The sequence below is a fragment of the Cynocephalus volans genome, chromosome 1 (assembly GCF_027409185.1).
Source record: "Cynocephalus volans isolate mCynVol1 chromosome 1, mCynVol1.pri, whole genome shotgun sequence".
Classification (NCBI taxonomy): Eukaryota; Metazoa; Chordata; class Mammalia; order Dermoptera; family Cynocephalidae; genus Cynocephalus; species Cynocephalus volans.
The window spans coordinates 253,235,129-253,257,012 of record NC_084460.1 but is presented as its reverse complement, the minus strand read 5'-3'; the positions used below and the strand labels follow the sequence as shown (position 1 = coordinate 253,257,012).

Below are 21,884 nucleotides of genomic sequence, written 5' to 3'. Positions count from 1 at the left end.
AAATTACTCCAAGATTAATCAAGCCCTAGTTTAAACTGTTTCCAAATAATCACATTAGGTTTTCTTATTTAATACTTTAAGAACATATATGATAGCATCTAAAAATGAGAAGAACTGTCACAAACAGTTCTTTTTACCATGACACTCTTACTGAACTCTACCTTGAGGATTTTCTGCTTTTACCAGTTATTCCCATTATGCTTTAGACCTAAACATTAATTCACCAACACAAAACAAATTGTTGTAATTTATAAAGGTTTTATATAATATGCAGTAAGAGTTCCAGAATTGTGGGTTCCTCCTAAGCACCAATTAAGGGGTACAGAGAGGTAAGATAAGGATAAAACTATCATCATCATGTTAGTAAAGAAGAATTGGAGGACACAGCTTGAATTAGTGCCTAAAGTAAGGCTTTCTGCATTCTTCCCCTTGAGACATGCACGTGGGGCATATCAGGTCTGCTGAGCAGATATTTAACGACCTTGTCTCAGGCCCCTCCCACACAGGTAGTGGGAATAACACGAGAGGCAGGAATGGAGGTGACTTGTGATTAGAGAGCCCCAAAAGTCTGAGTGGCATGTGTTCTGCCCTTCTCCTGATTTCACCAATCACTAAAGAAGCCCCAATAAGAGAAATGACTTAGAAAGGACAGACAGAAACTCTTTCCAACATTTCCTAAAGTCCAATATTCCTATGTGGGGGGCTAAAACAATAAAAAAGAAAATGATTCCTACTACAAGCACACAAAAAATGTATACTATAGTTTGACAGTAAAATAAGAATCAATTTAGATCAACTTATAGTCAGTACTAATCACCACTAATCAATTTAGATTTTTCCTGTTATGTCAATATTGATTAATGAAGAAGTATAGTTACATAATAATCACTTTAAGTGTTTACGAAGATGTACTTACCAGCTAATTTTCCAGTAATTAAAACAGTGTCTTCAAATAGCCATATATTTGCTTGGCTTTGCGGGAACAGAGACAGTGTAACTGATGAATAGACTGTGAAGTACAGCACAATTAGAATATTTAGAGTGGGGGGAAAAAACTGGGACAAATATAATTCTGTTACAGCAAGTCTTAAAAAGTAGGAAAAGCAAACTATTTGATGGGAAGAGCAATTCAAAACAAAGGAAGAATGAATATAAAATATGACGGAGAAAAAAAATCACAATAAAGTGAGAAGAAAACATTGGACATCACTATTTTACTTTACTAATCTTTTCTATTTCATACAGTAGTTTTTACCAAGGTGACGAGTGATATTCTTTAACCCCAGATATAAATGATAAAGTTAAATGCTTTGAATAACCCTCTGCTATTTTCTCTATATTGTTACTTGCTGTTTACTTCTTATGATTTTTTTTTAAAGTTTCTTGACTCCAGCATTCAAGGTTCTCTAGATAAAGACTACATTCACTGTTCATTTTTAACTTTCCACATAAGAGCACGATGCTCTTCTGCACACGCTGTGTTTTGTCTAAAGGACTCTGGGTTGGCAGAAGAGGAAAGAGTTTAACACACAATGATTCATAGGCAACAGTTAGTAACACTCAGGATGGGGCTGAACCTGTCTACAGGAGTAGGCACCTGAAATACAAGTAACTGGTGGGATGAGTAAGTGCAGATCACCTAAAAGACAAGTAAATTATTTCAAGATCAGAAGCAAAAAGCTGGGACAAAAGACCCCTTCATAAGCAAGAGGAAAAAATCAGATAAACTGACCAATCCTGCAAAAGAAAAATAAGTTTTGAGGAGTTACCCAAAGCATGAGTTCTCATTTGGTATCTCTCCTCTATGTTATATAAGTATTTAAAATTAATAGAAAAACCCAGTATCCTCAAAGCTCTTAAGATAAAACACTTTTGCATAAATACTTTTAATATTTTAAGATATCTCAAAGAGCTTTAAAGGAAATATTAAAAAGTATAAAATACAAAAAGTATGTAGTGATGGGTGAAAGTCAAACGAAATAACTTTTTTTTTCCCTTGCACAGGAAAAAAGAACTACCAAATGAAAGTACAATTTCAATTTTGGAATACATTAACATTTAGACTGGTGAATGGATTATGTTAATTGGGGAGGAAATACTCGGGTTGTACCTTACACCTCAAGATAATTATAAGTAGGGCATAATCCCGTATTTGGATACTTTCTAAGTCACAGGTAGCTTAACAGGCACAGCCCTAATAAGCTTTGTGGGGCTGTTAAACCCGAGGAGAATGTTTCTGAACCTTGATAAAACTTACATTCAGATTTCTTTTTACTTAATTTTTTCTTCTTATAAAAGCAATGAAAAACTTAAGGAATACGAAAAACTTAAGGAATAAAGAAAAGAAGAAAATGATGGTCGTTGTAATACCACCACAGAAACAACCACTAATAATATTTTAGTACAACTCTTCCTTGATTTTTCCTGTTTTTTTTTTAACATAGGGAGCATGATAATGTATACAGAATATTTTACTCTGCTTTGTTCATTTAATATAAGCATTTCTGTCTCTCAACAGAAACGTTTCATGACATTTTTAAGGTCACATATTTCATTTGTTAAAGTGTCAAAATTTATTTTATCATTGTACTAATATTATAGACTGAGATTTTTCCATTTAACTATTAATTCAAAAATATTGGAATCAACATCCTGGTGCACAAATGTCTGTCCACTTCTGAATGTTTATCTTGAAGATATATTCCTAGCAGTAGAATACTAGGTTAAAGTTTTTGAAGATTTTGAAGAATTTCACACACACATTTCAAAACTTACACAAATAATTTTGCCAATTTGTACTCCCATCCACAATATTTGAGAATGCCAATCTTACCTTGCTTTGCCAATATTGAGGACAATCACTTTTTAAAATCTTTTCTAAGGTGAAAAATCTAAGTGTGTATTTCTTTGATGTACAGATTATTAGGGATATAAAACATGTTATCATGTTTACTAATCATTTGTATTTCCTGTTTTGAAAATTGCCAGGCCATGATTTTGTCCTTTTACCTTATTCAGGTATGGCCTTGGCATTTTCTTATTAATTTGTATGAATTCTTTGCATATTAAAAATATCACCCCTTATTATTTCAAATATTTTTGCAACCTCAGTTTTTTGTTTTGATGTACAAGACTCTGCTTTAAAAAAAAAATGCTCATAGCAACCTTTTATGACATCTTTTATTGCTCTTAAGCAAATTCAAAGATCAGATAATTTATTTTCTTATGTTTATTATGATTTGATTTTCACATTTGATCTCTTTGAGCAATACATTTTGGCATGTGGATCCAATTAATTTATTTCAAACAGTCAACCAAAATATCTTAATACCACTTGTTGATCATGCAGCCTTTTCTCAATGATTTATAATGGCACCCTATCACAGATTACATTTTTATACAAACTACGTGTCCAGTTTGTACCAAAGTACAAATCATAGTACAGTATCACTTAGTTTTAATTTTGTAGCTATATAATATTTCAGTTGTCTAGAATGGCAAATATAACCTTGTAAATCTTTAAAAAGAGCCCCAGATATCTTTACCCATTTATTCTTCAAAGATCATTTTGTCAAATTAAAAACATAAATCTATAAATTAATTTGGAAGGAACAGAAATCTTTACAATATTCAGACTTCCTAAAAAGAATTATGTTTTTCCAGTTATCCATGGTTTTAGCTTATTTGGATTTTTTAGGTAATTAATAACAGTGGTAGTTTTCATTTCCCCATACATATAGTAATTTTACTTTTTGCGGGGTAGGTTTTCCTGCATATTTTGTTTGTTCTTTTTCTGAGAAAGATTTCATTATTTTTCTTAACTGTTTACTACTGCTGGTATATAAGAACATGTACTGATTTGTATAAATGCTAATTTTGTACTCAGTAATTCAGTTAAAATTCCTTTTTTCTATTTTACTTGGTTTCTTCATTATTTTCCTAACTTTTTGAATGAATAGTTGTGCTTAATTTCTCTTTTGAAAAAAATTGAAGCATTTAAACCATGAACTTACCTCAAACATCCCTATTCTGATTTTCTAGTTATGGCTTTATTAAAGTTTTATTTGTTTGAATTTTATTAAATTGTTTTATTTTTCATTTTATCTCTCATTCAAAATTTATATAATGGTCCAAGAATTCAAATATTTCCAATATAAAACCAAATAAAATATCTAAATTCTAACCACAAAAACCACCTAATAAAAAAAAGAAGAAAAAGACTGATTACCTAATATATCGTCCTTCCAAGCAGTCAGACTTGTATTCTGGTATCTTGCATGGCACATGGTTCCCATATTCAATTAGTCATACTAAGTCCTACCAGTTCTTTCTTCAGTATGTCTCTTGTACTCACCCCATCTTTTCGCTCCCTCTCTTGCTTCAGGCTGCACTGCCAGGAGCACTGCCACAGGAGCACTGCCACAGCTTCCTAGCCAGGCTCCTCGATCCATTTCAGCCCTGCTGCTAGCCTATCATTATACACTGTTGAGTAAGTCCAGTTTCCAAACAACCTAAAATCACTGTGCTCAAGAATCTATAATAAATGCCTTATTATTTAGCACATAAATCTAAACTGTTCTTTTCTCATCTTTTGAGAACATCCTTTTAACATCTGGCCCCACTTGACCTGGCACACCCTGCTTCTCACAAATCCTTTGAGCAGGCCAACCTCTACCCTCACCCCTCCTTGCAGACAAGCTTTGTACGGAGTATAACTCATGCTCAGGATTCTTTCGAGTCTCTTTAGAAGGAAAAATGCCTTCATGACTGATATGGTCTGAATGTTTCTGTTCCCCCAGAATTCATATGTTGAAATCCCAACCTTCAAAGTGATGATATTAAGAGGTGGGGCCTTTGGGGGAGTGATTAAGTCCAGAGGGCAGAGCCCTCATAAATGCGGTTAGTACCCTTATAAAATAGGCCTAAGGGAACTCGTTTACCCCTCCTGCCATATGAGGACACAGTAAGAAGGTGCATCTATAACACAGAAAGTGGGCCCTCACTAGATACTGAACCTGCTAGCACCTTGCTCTTTAACTTCACAGCCTCTAGAACTGTCAGGAATAAATTTCTGTTGTTTATAAGCTGGCCAGTTCCTGGTATTTTGTTATAACAGCCCAACAGACTAAGACAATTTTTCTTCAAACTGGCACACCCTTCAAACCTCCTTATATTGATGTCACTCAGGCACTGTCATTTTCAGCTTACCAGAACAAGAAAAAAAAAATCATTTACATTTAGTGAATATAAAACACTGTTTAAGTACTTACTTGGCATTCTTCCGGTCCTCCAAGGCAGAGGGGTCAACACATAGCCATCTTTGTAAGCAATAATAGTTAAGCTGAGTCCTAATTTATAGGGTACTTTTATCAACACTGCTCCATTGCTTTTAGTTACTGTGGAATTTGTCTTTGTGTAGTTTACAAACACTTCTACAACTGCTTGACTCAGGTACTGACGACTGATGATGTCATTCACCTGGACTTTCAGCATAAATACAGACACTGAAAGAGAAAAAGCCAGAAATTGCAGCATGTTAGCATATCTACTGTCCTTTAAAATGTCATTCAATATATCTGAATAACAGTACAAAACTGATATTAAATTTAAGAAATACATATTTATGGATGTTATGAGAAAGAGGTAAAAACATTTCAACAAATTCATTATTCTTCCTAAAACTAAATACATTTGAATATTTATTATTAAAAAGTCATAGTATCATTACTGTTTTTTCTATCAATTAAAAGGACAAGAAAGGAGAACAGCACATAACAAAGAGATTCTTTCTTCAATACATTTTTACTTTGTCTCACTAATTCTAATGCTATCAAGTTATATAGATTTAATACTAATTCCAAACACAGTCAAAGTTCTTAGAATAACACACCATCTAGAGAAACCCATTAGTGTATGGCTAGCTCTTATTTTGTTCTGTTGTCTGGAAAGCAGGGGATGTTTTTCAGTTCAAAATGCAGCACACAAAATATCAAAAATCTTTCTCTAAAATATCAAAAAGCATTATCCATTAACTGTATAAGTGCTACAGGTTGAATGTGTCCCCCAAAAGTTCATGTGTTGAAAACCTGATCTACAATGTAACAGTGTTAAGAGGGTGGGAAATCTGATTATGGTATTTGAAAGGTGGGGCCTTTAAGAGTTGACTGGATTGTGAAGAGGACTACGCTCTCATGAATGGGTGAATCAATTCATGGAGTAATAGGTTATCATGGGTATGGACTGGTGGCTTTATAAGGAGAGCACGAGAAAGCTGTCTTGTCATTCTAGCCATATGATTGCCTGTGTTGCCACAGAACTCTTCAGAGTTCCCAGAACAGAAAAAGGCCCTTACCAGATGGACCATGGACTTCCCAGACTCCAGATCTGTAAGATATAAATCTCTTTTCTTTATATGTTACCCAGTTTCAGGTATTCTGTTATAAGCAACAGAAAATGGACTGATACAATAAGAAAACACAATAAATAAATTGAAGAAAATGAGAAAAACAGTTGCTACTTAAACGTTTTGGCCATACTCCTCAAGTACAGATCTTCACAATGTGTTCATTAATTTACACATGATAATGTCTGCCTAAAAAAGAACTCGTGCCAAAGATGCTTTACCTCCCCCTGTAAATGGGCAATGGAGTCAGTCAAGGTCTATCTCTGCCATTCCCTAGGCATGTGCCTCTCAAATTCCATTTGCTTATCTGTAAAATCAGAAGAACAGGAACTACTATGAGGTAACAAAATGAAACAATGAAAATAATGTGCCCAGTACAGTGCATGGCTATCACTCAATATGATTACTAGGAAATAAAGGGCATCCAAACTGGAAAAGATGAAGTCAAACAGTTTGCAGATGATATGATCCTATATATTGAGCAGCTTAAAGCCTCTACAAAAAAACTCTTAGAGTTGATAAATGATTTTAGCAAAGTTGCAGGATATAAAATCAACACACAAAAATCAGTAGCATTTCTATACTCCAACAGTGAACATGCAGAAAAAGAAATCAAGAAAGTTAGCCCATTTACAATAGCCACCAAAAAAATATAAAATACTTAGGAATAAAGTTAACCAAGGATGTGAAAAATCTCTATGAAGAAAACTACAAACCACTCTTGAGAGAAATTAAAGAGGACAAACGAAGATGGAAAGATATCCCATGCTCTGGGATCGGAAGAATTAACATTGTGAAAATGTCCATATTACCCAAAGTGACCTACAGATTCAACGCAATCCCCATCAAAATTCCAATGACATTTTTCTCAGAAATGGAAAAAACTATCTAGACACTTATATGGAATAACAAAAGACCACGCATAGCCAAAGCAATCCTGAGTAAAAAAAAAAGTAAAGCTGGAGGCAACACTACCTGATTTTAAACTATACTACAAAGCTATAATAACCAAAACAGCATGGCACTGGCATAAAAACAAACATACAGATCAATGGAATAAAATAGAGAACCCAGAAATCAGTCCATACACCTACAGCCATCTGATCTTTGGCAAAGGCACCAAGTCTACACAGTGGGGAAGAGACTGCCTCTTCAGCAAACGGTGCTGGGAAAATTGGATATTCATATGTAGGAGAATGAAACTAGACCCATACCTCTCACCATATACCAAAATCAACTCAAAATGGATTGAAGAATTAAATATACATTCTGAAACAATAAAATTCCTTAAAGATAACATAGGGGAAACACTCCAAATAGTAGGAGTGGGTGCAGACTTCATGAATATGACCCCCAAACCACAGGCAACCAAAGGAAAAATAAACAAATGGGATTATATCAAACTAAAAAGCTTCTGCACAGCAAAAGAAACAATTAACAGAGCAAAAAGACAACCAACAGAGTGGGAGAAAATATTTGCAAAATATATGCCTGATAAAGCATTATTATCCAGAATATACAAGTAACTCAAACAACTTTACAGCAAAAAACAAGTAACCCAATTAAAAAATAGGCAAAGGAGCTGAATAGGCATTTCTCAAAGGAAGATATATGAATGGCCAACAGACATATGAAAAAATGCTCAACATCACTCAGCATCTGGGAAATGCAAATCAAAACCCCACTGAGATACCATCTCACTCCAGTTAGGATGGCTAACATCCAAAAGACTGAGAATGATAAACGTTGGCAAGGTTGCAGAGAAAAAGGAACTCTCATACACTGTTGGCAGGACTGCAAAATGGCACAGCCTTTATGGAAAATAGTATGGAGGTTCCTCAAACAATTTCAGACAGATCTACCCTATGACCCAGCTATTCCACTGCTGGGAATATACACAGAAGAATGGAAATCATCATGCGAAGGGATACCTGTACTCCCATGTTTATTGCAGCACTATTTACAATAGCCAAGAGTTGAAACCAGCCCAAATGTCCATCTTCAGATGGTCTGGATAAGGAAACTATGGTATATCTACACAGTGGAATACTACTAAAAAAGAATGAAATAATACCATTTGCAACAACATGGATGGAATTAGAGAAAACTACATTAAGTGAAACAAATCAGACACAGAAAGAGAAATACCACATGTTCTCACTTATTTGTGGGAGTTATAAATAATTAAATGAATAAATATAGAAACAAATAAAGGGTGGGGGGGAGATACAACAATCACAACAAATCCTTGAACTTGTTAAGACAAGTGAACAGATATGATGTAGTTGGTGGGGGAGAGGGAGGAGGGAAAGAGGAACCGGTAAATGGACACAAAAATCAACTACAGTATATATTGAGAAATTAAAATTTTAAAAATAAATAAAAAAGAAAAAAGAATTATTACTCCAGAACTGGAGATCACTAAACAAACATTTGAATATATTGGTAAGAAATACCTCATAAGGATTAATTATGCTGCTATGCATTTGCATGAACCCATTTTTGCTCAATTTTTATCAAGAGCACATCAGATAAAAAAATCCTGTTGATGTTGATTGAGCCTTAGCATTGCTACAAAATTGTAGTTACACCTTATCTATTCTAACATTGTTAAAATAAACTGGATCTTAAATTGCTTTTGGATCATAACAAAGACATTTTAAATAGATATGCAACATCGTAATAATTGTCCAGTCCTACAGAAGGCACAACCCACCAAGTTAGAAAATAGCTCTGATCAAGAGTGTAAAAATGAGGTTGTTATCTAAACGCTATTCTTTATACATTCAGACACAAAAATATTTTCAGTTTGATGATTATTTTAACAACAAAAACTAAAATGTGTTGAGAGCTAATGAGACAAGTATTATGTTAATTTTTAAGTGCATTATTCCATTTACTCTTCAAAAAACCCTCATTAGAGAGATACTGTTTTCTTCATTTTACACATATTGGTAACAGAGTTTGAGAGGTTTGAAAATTAGCGACAGCTAATCCACAGTAGATGTTAGAAACAAGACATAAACTCAGGACTGTCTCCCTTAAGAGCTTATGCTCATAAACCATTGCACTACATCTGCATGATTATACTCTTAACAGCAACTGTAGTCCTAGTTTAGAGAGTGGAGATGGGAAGAACTGACTGGGAAAAGGAAATAAAAGAGAGGATTACATCCTGGACAATCATACTTTAAAAGTGAGGTTCCCCCTCCCACAACCGGGCACACCGCCAGTGCCAAGGAGCATGCCAAAAACATCACCTCCATGTGGATGGCCCACTACAGCTACCACAATAACCATGGCTGCCGTAAAAGTGGCTAGATGCCACAACCACCATGCAGATGGCCCGCCAGCCACTGGAGTGCACTGACACAAGGAGAGTTACCAGCAGAGACCAAAGAAAAGAAGAGGGTGTCTCTCTCCACAAACCCCATTCCAGAGTGACAGAAGAGGCATATGCTCTATGTAATATTGGGGGACCTGAACACACCTCTCAGCATTGGGCAGATTATCTAGGCAACAAGTCAACAGAGAAACCATTACTCTTTCAGGAGAGAAGAAATCTATGGTTATCAGAGGTGGGGAGAGGGGAGGGAGAGGAGGATAGGGAGAGATTGGACAAGGGGCATAAAGAATAAGTACAATTTGTAACAATATATATGACAGTAATATTGATTTGACCTACATATGTCAGCATTGAACCCCCAAAATATGTACAATCAAATAGGATTCAATAAAAATTTTTTTAAAAAAGAAAAAAAAAGGTCCATTGGTATGTCCAAAATACTGTTAATTTTCCAGACAACAAACTCATATTCAAATGTAAATATTGAGAAGAAATTCCAAGATGAAATATAGACAATTGAAGTTTATACACACCTCTGCTTCTTCAGCATTTTAAATGAGAACAGACAGCCTTTTGGGGAGTCAAATTATTTGTGAGTAGTCATTACTATCATTACTTGTAAGAGAAAATTCAGGAACATCAGGTAATAAAAGGTCAATTAAGCTTTGGGCCTTAACTCCAACTGTTCTTTGAACTAACTTTTTCCATCATATAAATTCAGCCCATTACTATTATTTCACTCTAAAATAAATAAAAAATTACGTTTCTAACCATTTAAAATCAAAAGATGAAGAAGGGCTGGGAATAAACATAAGTCCGTGGTGCCAAGCCTTGTATATATATTATCACAAAAATTTCAACATCCTTCGTAAAAATATAACATCAAGTCCATTTTAGTGATGAAGTCATGGGGATTCAGGCAGGTTATGTAAACTGCTCAAAGTCTCACAGATAGTAAGAGGCCGTGCCAGCCTTCAAGTGCACCCATGAATGACTCCAAAGCCATCTTTGCACAAAAGAATAGTGAGTCTTGGGGTCATACTACTAAAATTAAGGAATATATGATTCCAATTATCACTGATAACTTTATTCCTTTTTAACTGATGTTAGATAAGAATTTAAATGTCCCCTGGCCAGACACAAACACATGCTTATGCCAAACCATAGCCTCAAACTCAAACGGGAAATATAACTCTTGGGTTAAAAAGAAAAAAAAAAAAGATTGTAATATATATGACATAACACACTTCTAAACCAAATGCATTTGAATAGGTCCATCCAGTACAAAAAACCTATTTAAGTATAGAGGACAAGTAGCTGCTGCTCAACTCAAAATAATTCCCCCAGCCACCCAGCCCCTAATCTCCTAGTCAAAATTTACTGAGCCACTGGCATAAAGCATGCAACTAATGTGGGCCAGACTGATTCTATCAGGACCTTGACATGTGAATAAAGATAAACAGAGGCTAATGGTTGCTAGAGCTGAATTATCTTAAAGAAAAAGTCTACGAAATCCTACCCATTGTGCTTTCCAGCACTCCTCTGGTTTCTCTCCTTCCTGAAGCTGGGCTGTGCAGCCCCTCCAGCTGATCTGTGAACCACACATCATAATCCTTCCTGTAAACTCCTTTTATTTCTCTTCTTGGTGGCTGGTCAGTTTGGGAATCTGAACTGTGACCTTGGTATTGTAAGGCTGCACTCTAACCAAGTGAGCCAACTAGCCAGTCCAAACTCACTTTATTTCTTGTACCCAGAGTCAGTTTCTGTTGCTTGCTCCTAAAGCAAGCACCTTAAATGATATAGGGTACAACTATAAGTACAGAATATTTTATGTAATAGGCCACTCTATCTTTTATAAGAGAAAGTGAAGGAAGGAAGGATAATGTTAAGTACCAAAAATACGATAAACCACATGAGAGAGAGAGACTAGACATAACTAAAAGATAAGAGAATTAGAGATTTCCTATTAAAACTTAATGACGGGTCTTATTCAAATGAAATGTACTTACAAGGGCTCCTTCAAAAGCATATTCAGAAATGACACTCAAATAGAGAATTTTTATTAATTCATTTGCTTCAAAGATCAATGTCAGAAATTCTCAGAGCCTTTGGATTTACAGACAAATACCAGTATGTGGTAAGATCTTAAGTTAAATTCACAAAAATACTGCATATTCCATCTGTTTCATCCTTATCAAGATACACTTGCCAAAATAAGACACACTAAAACCTCCTGACATCCTCAAGCTGGTTTGAATCATGAAATGTTTTCTAAAACGTCTTCAAATCCAGAATGGATAATTTTTTTTCACATGTAATAATAATGTTTATATAAATTTGATGAGAAAATAAATATATTTAGAAAAAACGATTTGCAAAGGTCAAATCTTGGCTATCAAAATCACACTCTCCCTCTTATATCTGTACCTTAAACAGCTTAGTAGACATACTGCATAATCTAGGCCTAACCAGCAGGTTAACTCAACTCGGAAAATAACTGTTGTCTTGCAAATGTTTCCTTTGCAATCCCACTTAAGGGAAAGCTGACATCATAAAACACAGGTTTTATATATGTACGTTTACTTGTGTGATACGCACACATATCACGCCCAGGGCTGAAAATTTTACACATGTTGTTCAATTTCATTGTATCACAAACCTGTAAGGCATTTCTTAATTTTAAGGCAAGGAAATTGAAGCTAAAATTGCACAGCTAACAAGAGTATAGCCAGGGTTCATGAACAAGTTTCTCTGACTCCAAAAGCCAGGCTCTTTGCTCCATACTCTCTCATTGAAAAGCTTTAGGGATTTGGTTTTCATCATATTTACTAGCTCACTTATTTTCTCTCCAACCAATGCTGAGAAGGTAATGCTTGTTGTCTGCCCCTCTGAGCCTCTTTTTCCCCATCGAACCTGTTATGTCTCTCGCCCCAGCACAAGCTGCAGCAAAAGCAGCATTAAAAAAGAAAAAAGAAAAAAAAAAACACAAAAACACAAAAACAAAAAACTTGGCTGCTGGCAATTAAAGAAGCATAAACAAATCTTTTTCCTTCAAATAAAAGTAAACGTTATAAAGAATTACCTGCTCATGACTTAAACAGAATGCTTTTTCTGTCTTCTGTGGTGTCAACAGTTTGATCAAGCAAAACAGCACAGGCAGCCAGAAGCAATATATATCCACAACAATCCACTCTACTAGTTCTCTCCTCCAACAAAATAGTATGGCATTTAGACTGGGCAGATTCTATAATAAAATATATGATTTTCAGCCCAAGGTGCTTTTGTCTCCATAATCTACCTACTGTTCTGCATTGTATTTTTCAGCTTTCCATGAACATATTATTTTCTCTGTCACTTAATTATAATCATTATGTCCTGCCCACATAATCTTCTTTTCAATATGTCACGATTGGTTTAAAAATGGTTCAGTATCAAATGATTTCAACTGCACCCTTAGAAAACATATAATCTAAATGTTGAGAGAAACAAATAAAAATAAAATACCAATGAGCTAGGTCCTGAGGTTGCTGGGACAGATTTAACCATTTATCACATGGTTAGAAGCATTGTTAAAGTAGTGAGAATCACTAAATTCAGAGAATAATAAATAGGTATAAAGGAATATTCTTGAAAAAGCACATTAGAACCAACACTATGTTATGATTTTGCTATAGAATACAGATAGGCAACTCAAAGTCCAGAAAGGGTTAAAAAAAAAATACTGGTAACTATATATTTGGGTGACATCTATATCCTGATGTGGGGTGGGATGATAAAATTACAATCCCACTTTTTTTCAAGACAATCTGACTTCACCCTATTATGTTGTTGCCATTAGGTAGGTTATAACTATGCACAGGGAGAACCACCTCGTTTTCAGTTCCTCCAGTAGAAAAACGAGCCTACTTCTTTTCCATTATGTTTCAAGCATCTACAATAATTCCACTGAATATACAATTTTTCTCTGTACAAAAATGTAATGCTAAAATGAAAGCTTTTATAAACAGGTTGAATTTTCAGAAAAAGATATTGAAATAACATTCAATATTATTAATATTGAAATAAATTCAAAAAACTTTATTAAGGTTTATGTATCCTGATGAGAAATAGGAAAAAATAAAGAGCACAAAAATATAGTGTAATAAAATAGTTGGCCGGGAATAATTAGAAACTCACATGAATTTGATCAACAAATGTTTACTGACTGCCCACTGTGGGCCAGATCTGCACTAGATAGTATTGGGGATACAGACATTAAAAGAAAACAGTCTTGTCTTGAGGAAGTTTATTCTGACAGGAAACAACATGTGGGAAAAAAAGTACAGCACAATTTCTGATACTATAATAAAGAAGGTAATAAAGCAATATTGAAACAGACAAAAGAACTTTCTGTAGCATCTAAAATAGTCTTCTATAAAATTATGCAGAAACTAATTTGAATTAATATGTATTAAAATTCCTATAAGTAGGCAAAAATATGGATCTGATATCTACTTTGGAATCGGTTCACACAATCATTTATTGAACAGAGAACGTCAACACTGTGAGTTCAGATCTCCTAAGGGCTTGCCCAGGCAGTCTCTCCTGTTTTCCATGATTTTTTTTTTTCTCAAACACAGTAAATTTATTTAATCAAATTTTTACATGACACAGAAAACTTCAGAAATGAAGACCCAAAGACCCAGAAGAAACTCTGTTTTTATGCTTAGGTTTGATACAGAATAGACAGCCATACAGAAATGTGACTGGAAAAGGGTATGATCTAATGGGGATAACCCAGTAAGGCCTGTTTGTTCAGATTCTTCTTCCTCTTTCTGTGTAGCACTCCTTCTTCCTGTGTATGTGGTAGGACTCCTCTGGAATGAGGGTCTTCAAGGAAGAAGGGACAGAGTGACCTTTCTAGGTTGTATGGCTTGCTTTGGGAAAGATGAGTTCTCATTCCTATGATCCAAGCATATGAATTCTGGTTTCTATGACTTACCGGAATCCCTTACCAGAGAAAAGGGAGTGGAAGACAGGAGGGCAGGAGAAGGTCAGAGAAAGGCTTAGGCTGCTTCTGGGGACTTCAAATTTCCTTTAGTTCAGAGTACCCAGCATGCCAAAGCACCATACTTTGGAGTATCATTTTCTGAATCCCAACATTTCCCCCATCTGAAACTTCCCCAAGGAGTTTCACAGTTCAGAAATTGGGTTGGTGGGTTGTCTCATAAACCACTGAATCAATCTCTCATCCTGAGAATGGGTCAGTCCAGTTAAACAGTTAACAGTTGTGTCATATTTCAGGAGGAGGTGTTGTAAGCAATCAGGTATTTTACAGAAGGCATATCTATAGACTTGGTTTTGATCAATTTCTGTGGAGACTTTATGGTAAAACCTCAAAAGATTCCAAATTTCTGCTTATGACCCAAATCAGGCTTTACTGGGAGCATTCTGAGGCCTAGTTTGCTTTACTAGGGGCAATATGAGGCCTAGCTTGCTTTACTGGGGGCATTCTGAGGCCTAGTTTGTACCAGGAAAGTGGTACAAAATCATTACTCATTTCTTTCTTTCATCTGAAATGCCTTTTAATCTCTACCTGTCAAAATGCTAATCCATCCTTCAAAGTTTACGTCAAATACACCCTTTTCAAATAAATTTGTCCTTATCCCAACCAAATGGGATCTCCTCTTCTGTAATGACTGGTCTAATGGCACATGATATATTCTTGTGTACATTTTTCTTTTCTGTGTATTTTTTTTCTCTCTCCACAAGATTAGGCTTCTTGACAGCCCATGTTGTTTCAAACTCAGTCTTGTGTCTAACCAGAACTTAGTAAGGGTTAGCATGTGGATATTCACTGACTGGAAAAGGTGTGCGAAGGAAGACAGGAAAGAAGAGGAGATAAGTAGAAGAGAGAAAAGTAATGAAAGGAGAGATGTGGAGAGAGGAGGAAGATACAGAAGTTCTGAAGCGTCCAAGCACTTGGGAAAAGAACAATAACTGTAGGATTTTGTCAGGGGCCACCCAAATTACAGCCAGCTTTCTAGCCCAGTATTGGGTGTAAAATTTTGAGCTTACTCGCCAAGTTGCAGTAAAAAAGCATTTTATGTTACTACAATAATTGCAATAAATTATATTAAGATTCCTTTTCCTTTTGGAAATTAATACAACTTTTCCTTCTTTTTTATGAGCATTTAATCTAGAAGTTTTGACTGGAGAATGCTATTTTGACTGGACAATGCTTCTAGGAAGTAGCAAAAATTCTTTAAAAAAAATATAAGGTAAATGTATCACAGCAAAGATTAAACTAAAATTTTTATTGTTACTATTACAAAATAATATCAATACAGTAGTTTTACAAGTCTTTCTCCCAGGGCACTAGCACAATTTCCCTATTTAACTGGAACGAGGGCTGAAAGTTTAAAAAGGAGCTTATAATGAGAAAGGACCATACTACTATGCATTCTGTAAAGCAGAGTGGAAAGGGCTTAAAAAGTCTAATCTTTACAGCAGTTCAAATATGGACACACAAGCCTCCTTCTTTTAAAGGAACAAAAGGGTGATGAATTAAAAAACAAAAAACTCAGTAAAACAGAAAAGCCTCCTTTTCATTGCATAAGCCCAGATTGGATCCGAAACTCTTACTGGCTTTGGGGTTTAAAAGCAAAAAAAAAAAATCTGTGTGTGTTTGAAGAAAAACCAAATTTATTTGCGGTAAACTAATATTCATTACAGAGAAAATGTTAAACTTCAGAAGACAGTAAAGAGAAAGAATAAGAACATGTTCTCAAGGGTGTAAAAATATTACAGAGCAAATAAATTACAGTTTTTCTCCTTAGGACAGAAAACTTAAATAAGTGTGATTCACCAAAGCTAATGAAATGGATAACATTTTTAAAAAGCCTTTATAACTTGAGAACTAGTACATAATAGACAACTTAACAAGGAACAAACGAGAAAGCTGAATCGTTAGTACTTGGACTCAGATCCTTCTTGTCTACCCAAAGGGCCCTTTTTCTCAATGGAAATAAATCAATCTGACTCAAGCTCGTAAAATATATTGTATGAGCTCACTCCACAGATGTTTATCATCCTGTCTTTTTTTCTTCCCAATTTTTCGTCCTACCTTAGAATCACTCACAACCATTCACTCAATCATGCATAAATTCATTCACAAACATTCATTAGATGCACTGTATGTGAAGGCACTAAGTGTGGAGTGACAGAAGAACCTACAATCTAGTGAGGAAAATTAAAGATCCCCTTTTTTTTTTTTTTTTTAAGTATTTGAAAAACCATTGATCACAGCTGCTATGTAAGTACTGGGAACCGAACTCAGTCTAAGGTGGAGGAGAGGGCTCCTCTATAGAGGCAAAACCAGAATTGAGTTTTAAAGAAAGGGTGTATGTGGATAGTACAGAATAAATAGTGTGGCCCCCTGTAACCTAGGAATTCAATCACCGATCCCAGGACTCAGCTCAGACGTCACCTCTGCACTGAGGCATTCTCCAAGGCAGGAGGGGATGTTGAGGGCCTGGTTTTCCTCTTCCTTAGAACTGATATAGCTCAACTCAAAGTGAGAGATCTCAAACCTAAGATCATGGTCGTGTTTGGCATCATAGATGAAAAGAAGACTGAGAGAAAGTGAGATTTTTTTTTTTTTTTTTGAGGTAACTCAGCAAAAATTTTAAAAGACTGAAGAAAGAACAATGAGGTTAAGAAGAATATGTGAAGACTTTGCAAAAAATAGAAGCTAACTGAGAAAACGCAAGAAGCAGATATTCCTCCTTAGATGAAAGATGGGAATTTAGCAGTTCGTCCAGCAAACATGTGCTGACTGACCTCGTCCACAAAGGTCAGCACAGTATTCTGAGTCCTTCCCCTTTGGGACTGCACAGGCCATGCGTCTTCTCTTACTGTGAGCTGCTGGGACACATACAAAGTGTCTCTGCGCAGGGAAGGCCAATCGAGTCTTAGGATCCAAGGCTGTCATGGGGCCCTGGTCATGTGGACACATTCCTATTACATAACCAGTCACAATAGCACAGACACAGGACCCCAGCTTAAATACCAGACATATCATGAACTTGCTAAACAATCCTGAGAAGTCTTGGCAAGCTGGAACAGCATGCACCACTGCTTCAGGCATAAAAATCATCATCAACATACCATTAAGAACATTCTGAGGGGCTGGCCAAGGGCAATCATGATTCCAGACTACATGACACTCAAGGACTGAGCAACTAGACCTGCTGCATTAATGCTCATCTCACACCCTGATCTATTTTTTCCATAATCTTTTTTCATACTACCTTCTTACCACATATAAAATTTACTCATTATGTTCATTTTGTGTCACCCCAACTAGAACTATAACTCTATGAGGTCATGGACATTTTCATTTTAAAGTCATGCATCACTTAACAGCAGGGATATGTTCTGAGAAATGCATCGTTAAGCAATTTTGTCATTGTGAGAACATCATAGCCTGTACTCACACAAACCTAGATAGTATGGCCTACTATACACCTACACTATATGGTATAGCCTATGGCTCCCTGGCTACAAACATGTATGGCAAGTTACTACACTGAATACTGAATACTTGAATTAATGAATGAATTCCCTACTCTGGTACCACTGGCTCAGAACCACTTAATAACCACAAGGAAGGATGTCAATGTGTGAAATAAGATAGAGAAGGCTTGAAGTAGAGGGTGGGACAAGAAGATCTATAAGCCACCATTTCTATGCACAGAACATTTGTAAGCTATGTACTTTGTCAAGTACAAATTCTTTGATTCTCTACCACTTCCTCCTTTAGGAACTTGTTCAACAGATACATTAATTCTTGTGATGTTGAGAAAGGACTTCAAAACACAAAACCAGGGAAGCCATTGTTGCTTTTCCTTAGAAAAACAAACATACAGGAAGATTAGGTCCCATCAATTATCGATTACCCAACTTTAAATAATTAATTACAAAAAATACTGGAACCAAAATTGAAGTTGGCAATAAAAATGAGAACAAGTAATATAGGTAAAAACAAAAAGGCTACTCTAAGGGGAAAAGCCCCATTTGGGAAAATAATTTTAAAATATTTTGAATATAGATTGTTATAAAATCTATCTCACATAGACTTGGGTTTCTTAATAAACTGCTATTTAAAAGGAGTTATCAACTAGGAATTTTGAGCAGTACATGTTTGTCCTCTACGTTTTTCAACTACATTGGTAAAAGTACAAAAAAGAGAAGAAAACCTTTGGGGAATCAATAATTACTGAACATTACCTCTCATGAATATAACAATGGATATCAGGTTAGAATAGCTAGCTAGGGTACAATACCCTCTTGGGGATGAATTAAGTATGCATTACTTGAATTAGATACACAATACTCTAGCCTCCTTTGCAACTTAATGATTCAGTGTCCTTAAGTATTCCCAATGTAGTATAATTGATGGATGAAGTCTAGAGGGCACTATATCATATCCAGGCCAAAAGGAAAATCAATCTATTACTATCTATATAGTTAATATCCTGAAAAGGATTCAGCATCCAAAACTGAAAAATGTCCCAAAAAATTACGCCCCCAAAAATTTCCCCCAAAGGTTGTAAAAAGGATGTAATATCTTCAAACAGAAAATAATCGTGAAGTGTGATTACTGTTTTGAGCTACACAATTCAAAGCCAGGGAACCTGCAGAGAGACAGAACTCATTAGTGGAGTTCACGTTAATGTATTTCAACAGAATGGGCTTTAAGGCAAGGTTAACTGTCTATACCAACTATACCACTGTCTAGCACTGCCCAAAGGCTGTCATCTCTAAGCCCTAGTCCTCTCTATACCACAACAGAGAAGTTTTCTTTACCACTGATATAAGATACATTCAAATTTCAAAAATATTAAAATGCGAAAAAATGTTAATCTCAGGATCAAAGAACATGGTACTATAAAGTATGTATCAACACAATGCCTTGAATCTAGGTGTGTTTAAAAAAAAAAGTACCTATTTTTAGTGGTTCCACATCTTAATGCTGAAAACAGTGTGATCAATCTTCTCTTTTAGAATATATGCACAGGCTTAGCAATTGAATATCTAAAGTGAATGAAATGATCAACAAAAACTTAATAAATAAATCCTGTGTAGTACCTAAAACAGGAAAACATCAAAAGCCTGAGATGTGGGGCCACAGTTCACAAACTATGCTCAAAGCCACCAAAGATGACACAACAAACTCACAGAGGTTCCAGAAGATATTTTAAATTTTCACAATGATACTGACATCGGCTGGACATCACACAAACGCAAGAGTTTACAATTTCAACACTAGATCCTACTATACTCAAGTCAGTAACTGCTCTGTTAGAAGCAAACAGTGCATGAAAATGAAATGTGAGCAAGAAATGAGGGTGATATGTTCAATCTTATTCCAAGGTTGGCAATAGATCCCATTCAGGAATTAGCAAGTATGTATTATTTTTTAGATGACTACTAAAATGTTAGAAGTGGTTTGGCCACCAAAAAATTATTGAGACACTGAGAAGACTGTAAACCAAGAAAGTTTGGGAGCGTCTGTGTTTCTGCAGTCTTTATGCTATACACTTTTATTAAGCACTTACTATATACAAGATCTGTACTAGTCAGTCACTGAGAGACATACGAAGAAATTAGTTGCCCTCAAATATACATATAAAAAAAACAGTTGGAGAGCGATAGTACCAAAAAAGTACAGATAAAGTGTTTGAGAGTTCAGAGAACTATACAGTTAAATTATTCTGGTTAACAATGTTAAGCAAGAAGTCAGTCATATACGAATTCTTAGTGTACTTCTTTCTAAAAGGTACCTATTTATTGTCTTAATAAGAACATTCTGGGAAACACATCTTTTCTTTAAAAAGAATTTAGTATTGTAAATACACATGTCTACTTAATTATTTTCTGAATACATGACTGGTTGTTTGAATGAATAAGTAAATGAAATATTGAATGAAAATCTTACAAAACCTCAAGTTTATCAATTTGCCTTATGTGTTACTATTGTAAACCTTTTTCCAGAATGCTTAACTCTCTTGACTGAGTTCTCCACCCTGGCTACCCATTGGACTCACCTGGGGAACTTTTGCACATTGTATTCCCAAGCCCCACCCCAGTCCAATTAAGTCAGAATCACTGCAGACAGTATTTGTAAAAGGTCCCAGATGATTCTAGATTGAGAACCACAGCCAAGATTGAGAACCACTGACCTAGGATGATGATAAACAGGTAGATCCTAAGAGGCTAGGAATTTGACCTAAAGCCATCCTCTTCAGTTCATATTTAATTGCTCTGTTTCTTTTATTTAAATTGCATACCTTTGACACTGCTGATATTCCATAGCTTGCTCCCTAGAGGCACAAGCACCCCAGAGAACCAGAGATGTAGAATACTGACAAAAATGAAAGTTGACCATGGTGGCTACTATATCTCCTGATAGTTACTGTTATTTTTTTTAAACAAATCACTATCTGCCATTTTCTAGTCATTTATTTCTGTGCCCTTCCCACATTGAAAATACCTGGTTAATTCAGTGTTTGAGTTCACTCAACACTTCTAATTAGTTTTTTTTTTACATGATCTATATCGAGATGTAGAAAACACAGAAAAATTAAAATATTTCCTAATCCCATTTCTCAGAGGTAACTTGGTTTCCATCCAGTACTTTTAAAAGCATACATAAAAAAAATAGATCTACAAAATTAACAACATATTGTGTATATGTGATTACTTGTATCTCTGCATAAGCACAGAGTAAGGACTGAAAAACTCACACAATTGTTAATATTGAGTATATCAATAGGGTCATGGGGGGGGCAGGAGATACCACATGACTTACTACAACGTATGATCTGACTTACTACAGTGAGCATGTGCAAAGCTAGGGCTAATATCGGAATCCTGCCGCCATAGCCAATTGTAAAGCTACACAACTGCACCAGCTGAGTAAGGCAAATCATAACTTAAGCCAAAATGTGTCATTATTTTAGTTATACTATGTTTCCATTTATATTAGAGCTAGGGCTCAGACCCTTCAAACCCACTGTACAGACTGGGTCCCCAGACTCCTCACACGCAGGTCCATGCTAGGTATTTGGGAAAGATGCCGGGAGCTGTTGG

At 35.4% G+C, this 21,884-nt stretch overlaps 1 protein-coding gene across 1 annotated transcript in view; it reads right to left on the bottom strand.

Annotated features, from left to right (window-relative positions):
• FAM171B (family with sequence similarity 171 member B) overlaps positions 1-21,884 on the bottom strand; it is a 63,014-nt gene that overhangs the window by 16,283 nt on the left and 24,847 nt on the right. The window contains exons 2-3 of the mRNA XM_063087243.1: positions 5,271-5,504; positions 917-1,009 (exon numbers count right to left, since the gene is read on the bottom strand). Coding sequence (XP_062943313.1) covers positions 917-1,009; positions 5,271-5,504 — 327 coding nt within the window. The remainder of the gene's footprint in view (positions 1-916; positions 1,010-5,270; positions 5,505-21,884) is intronic.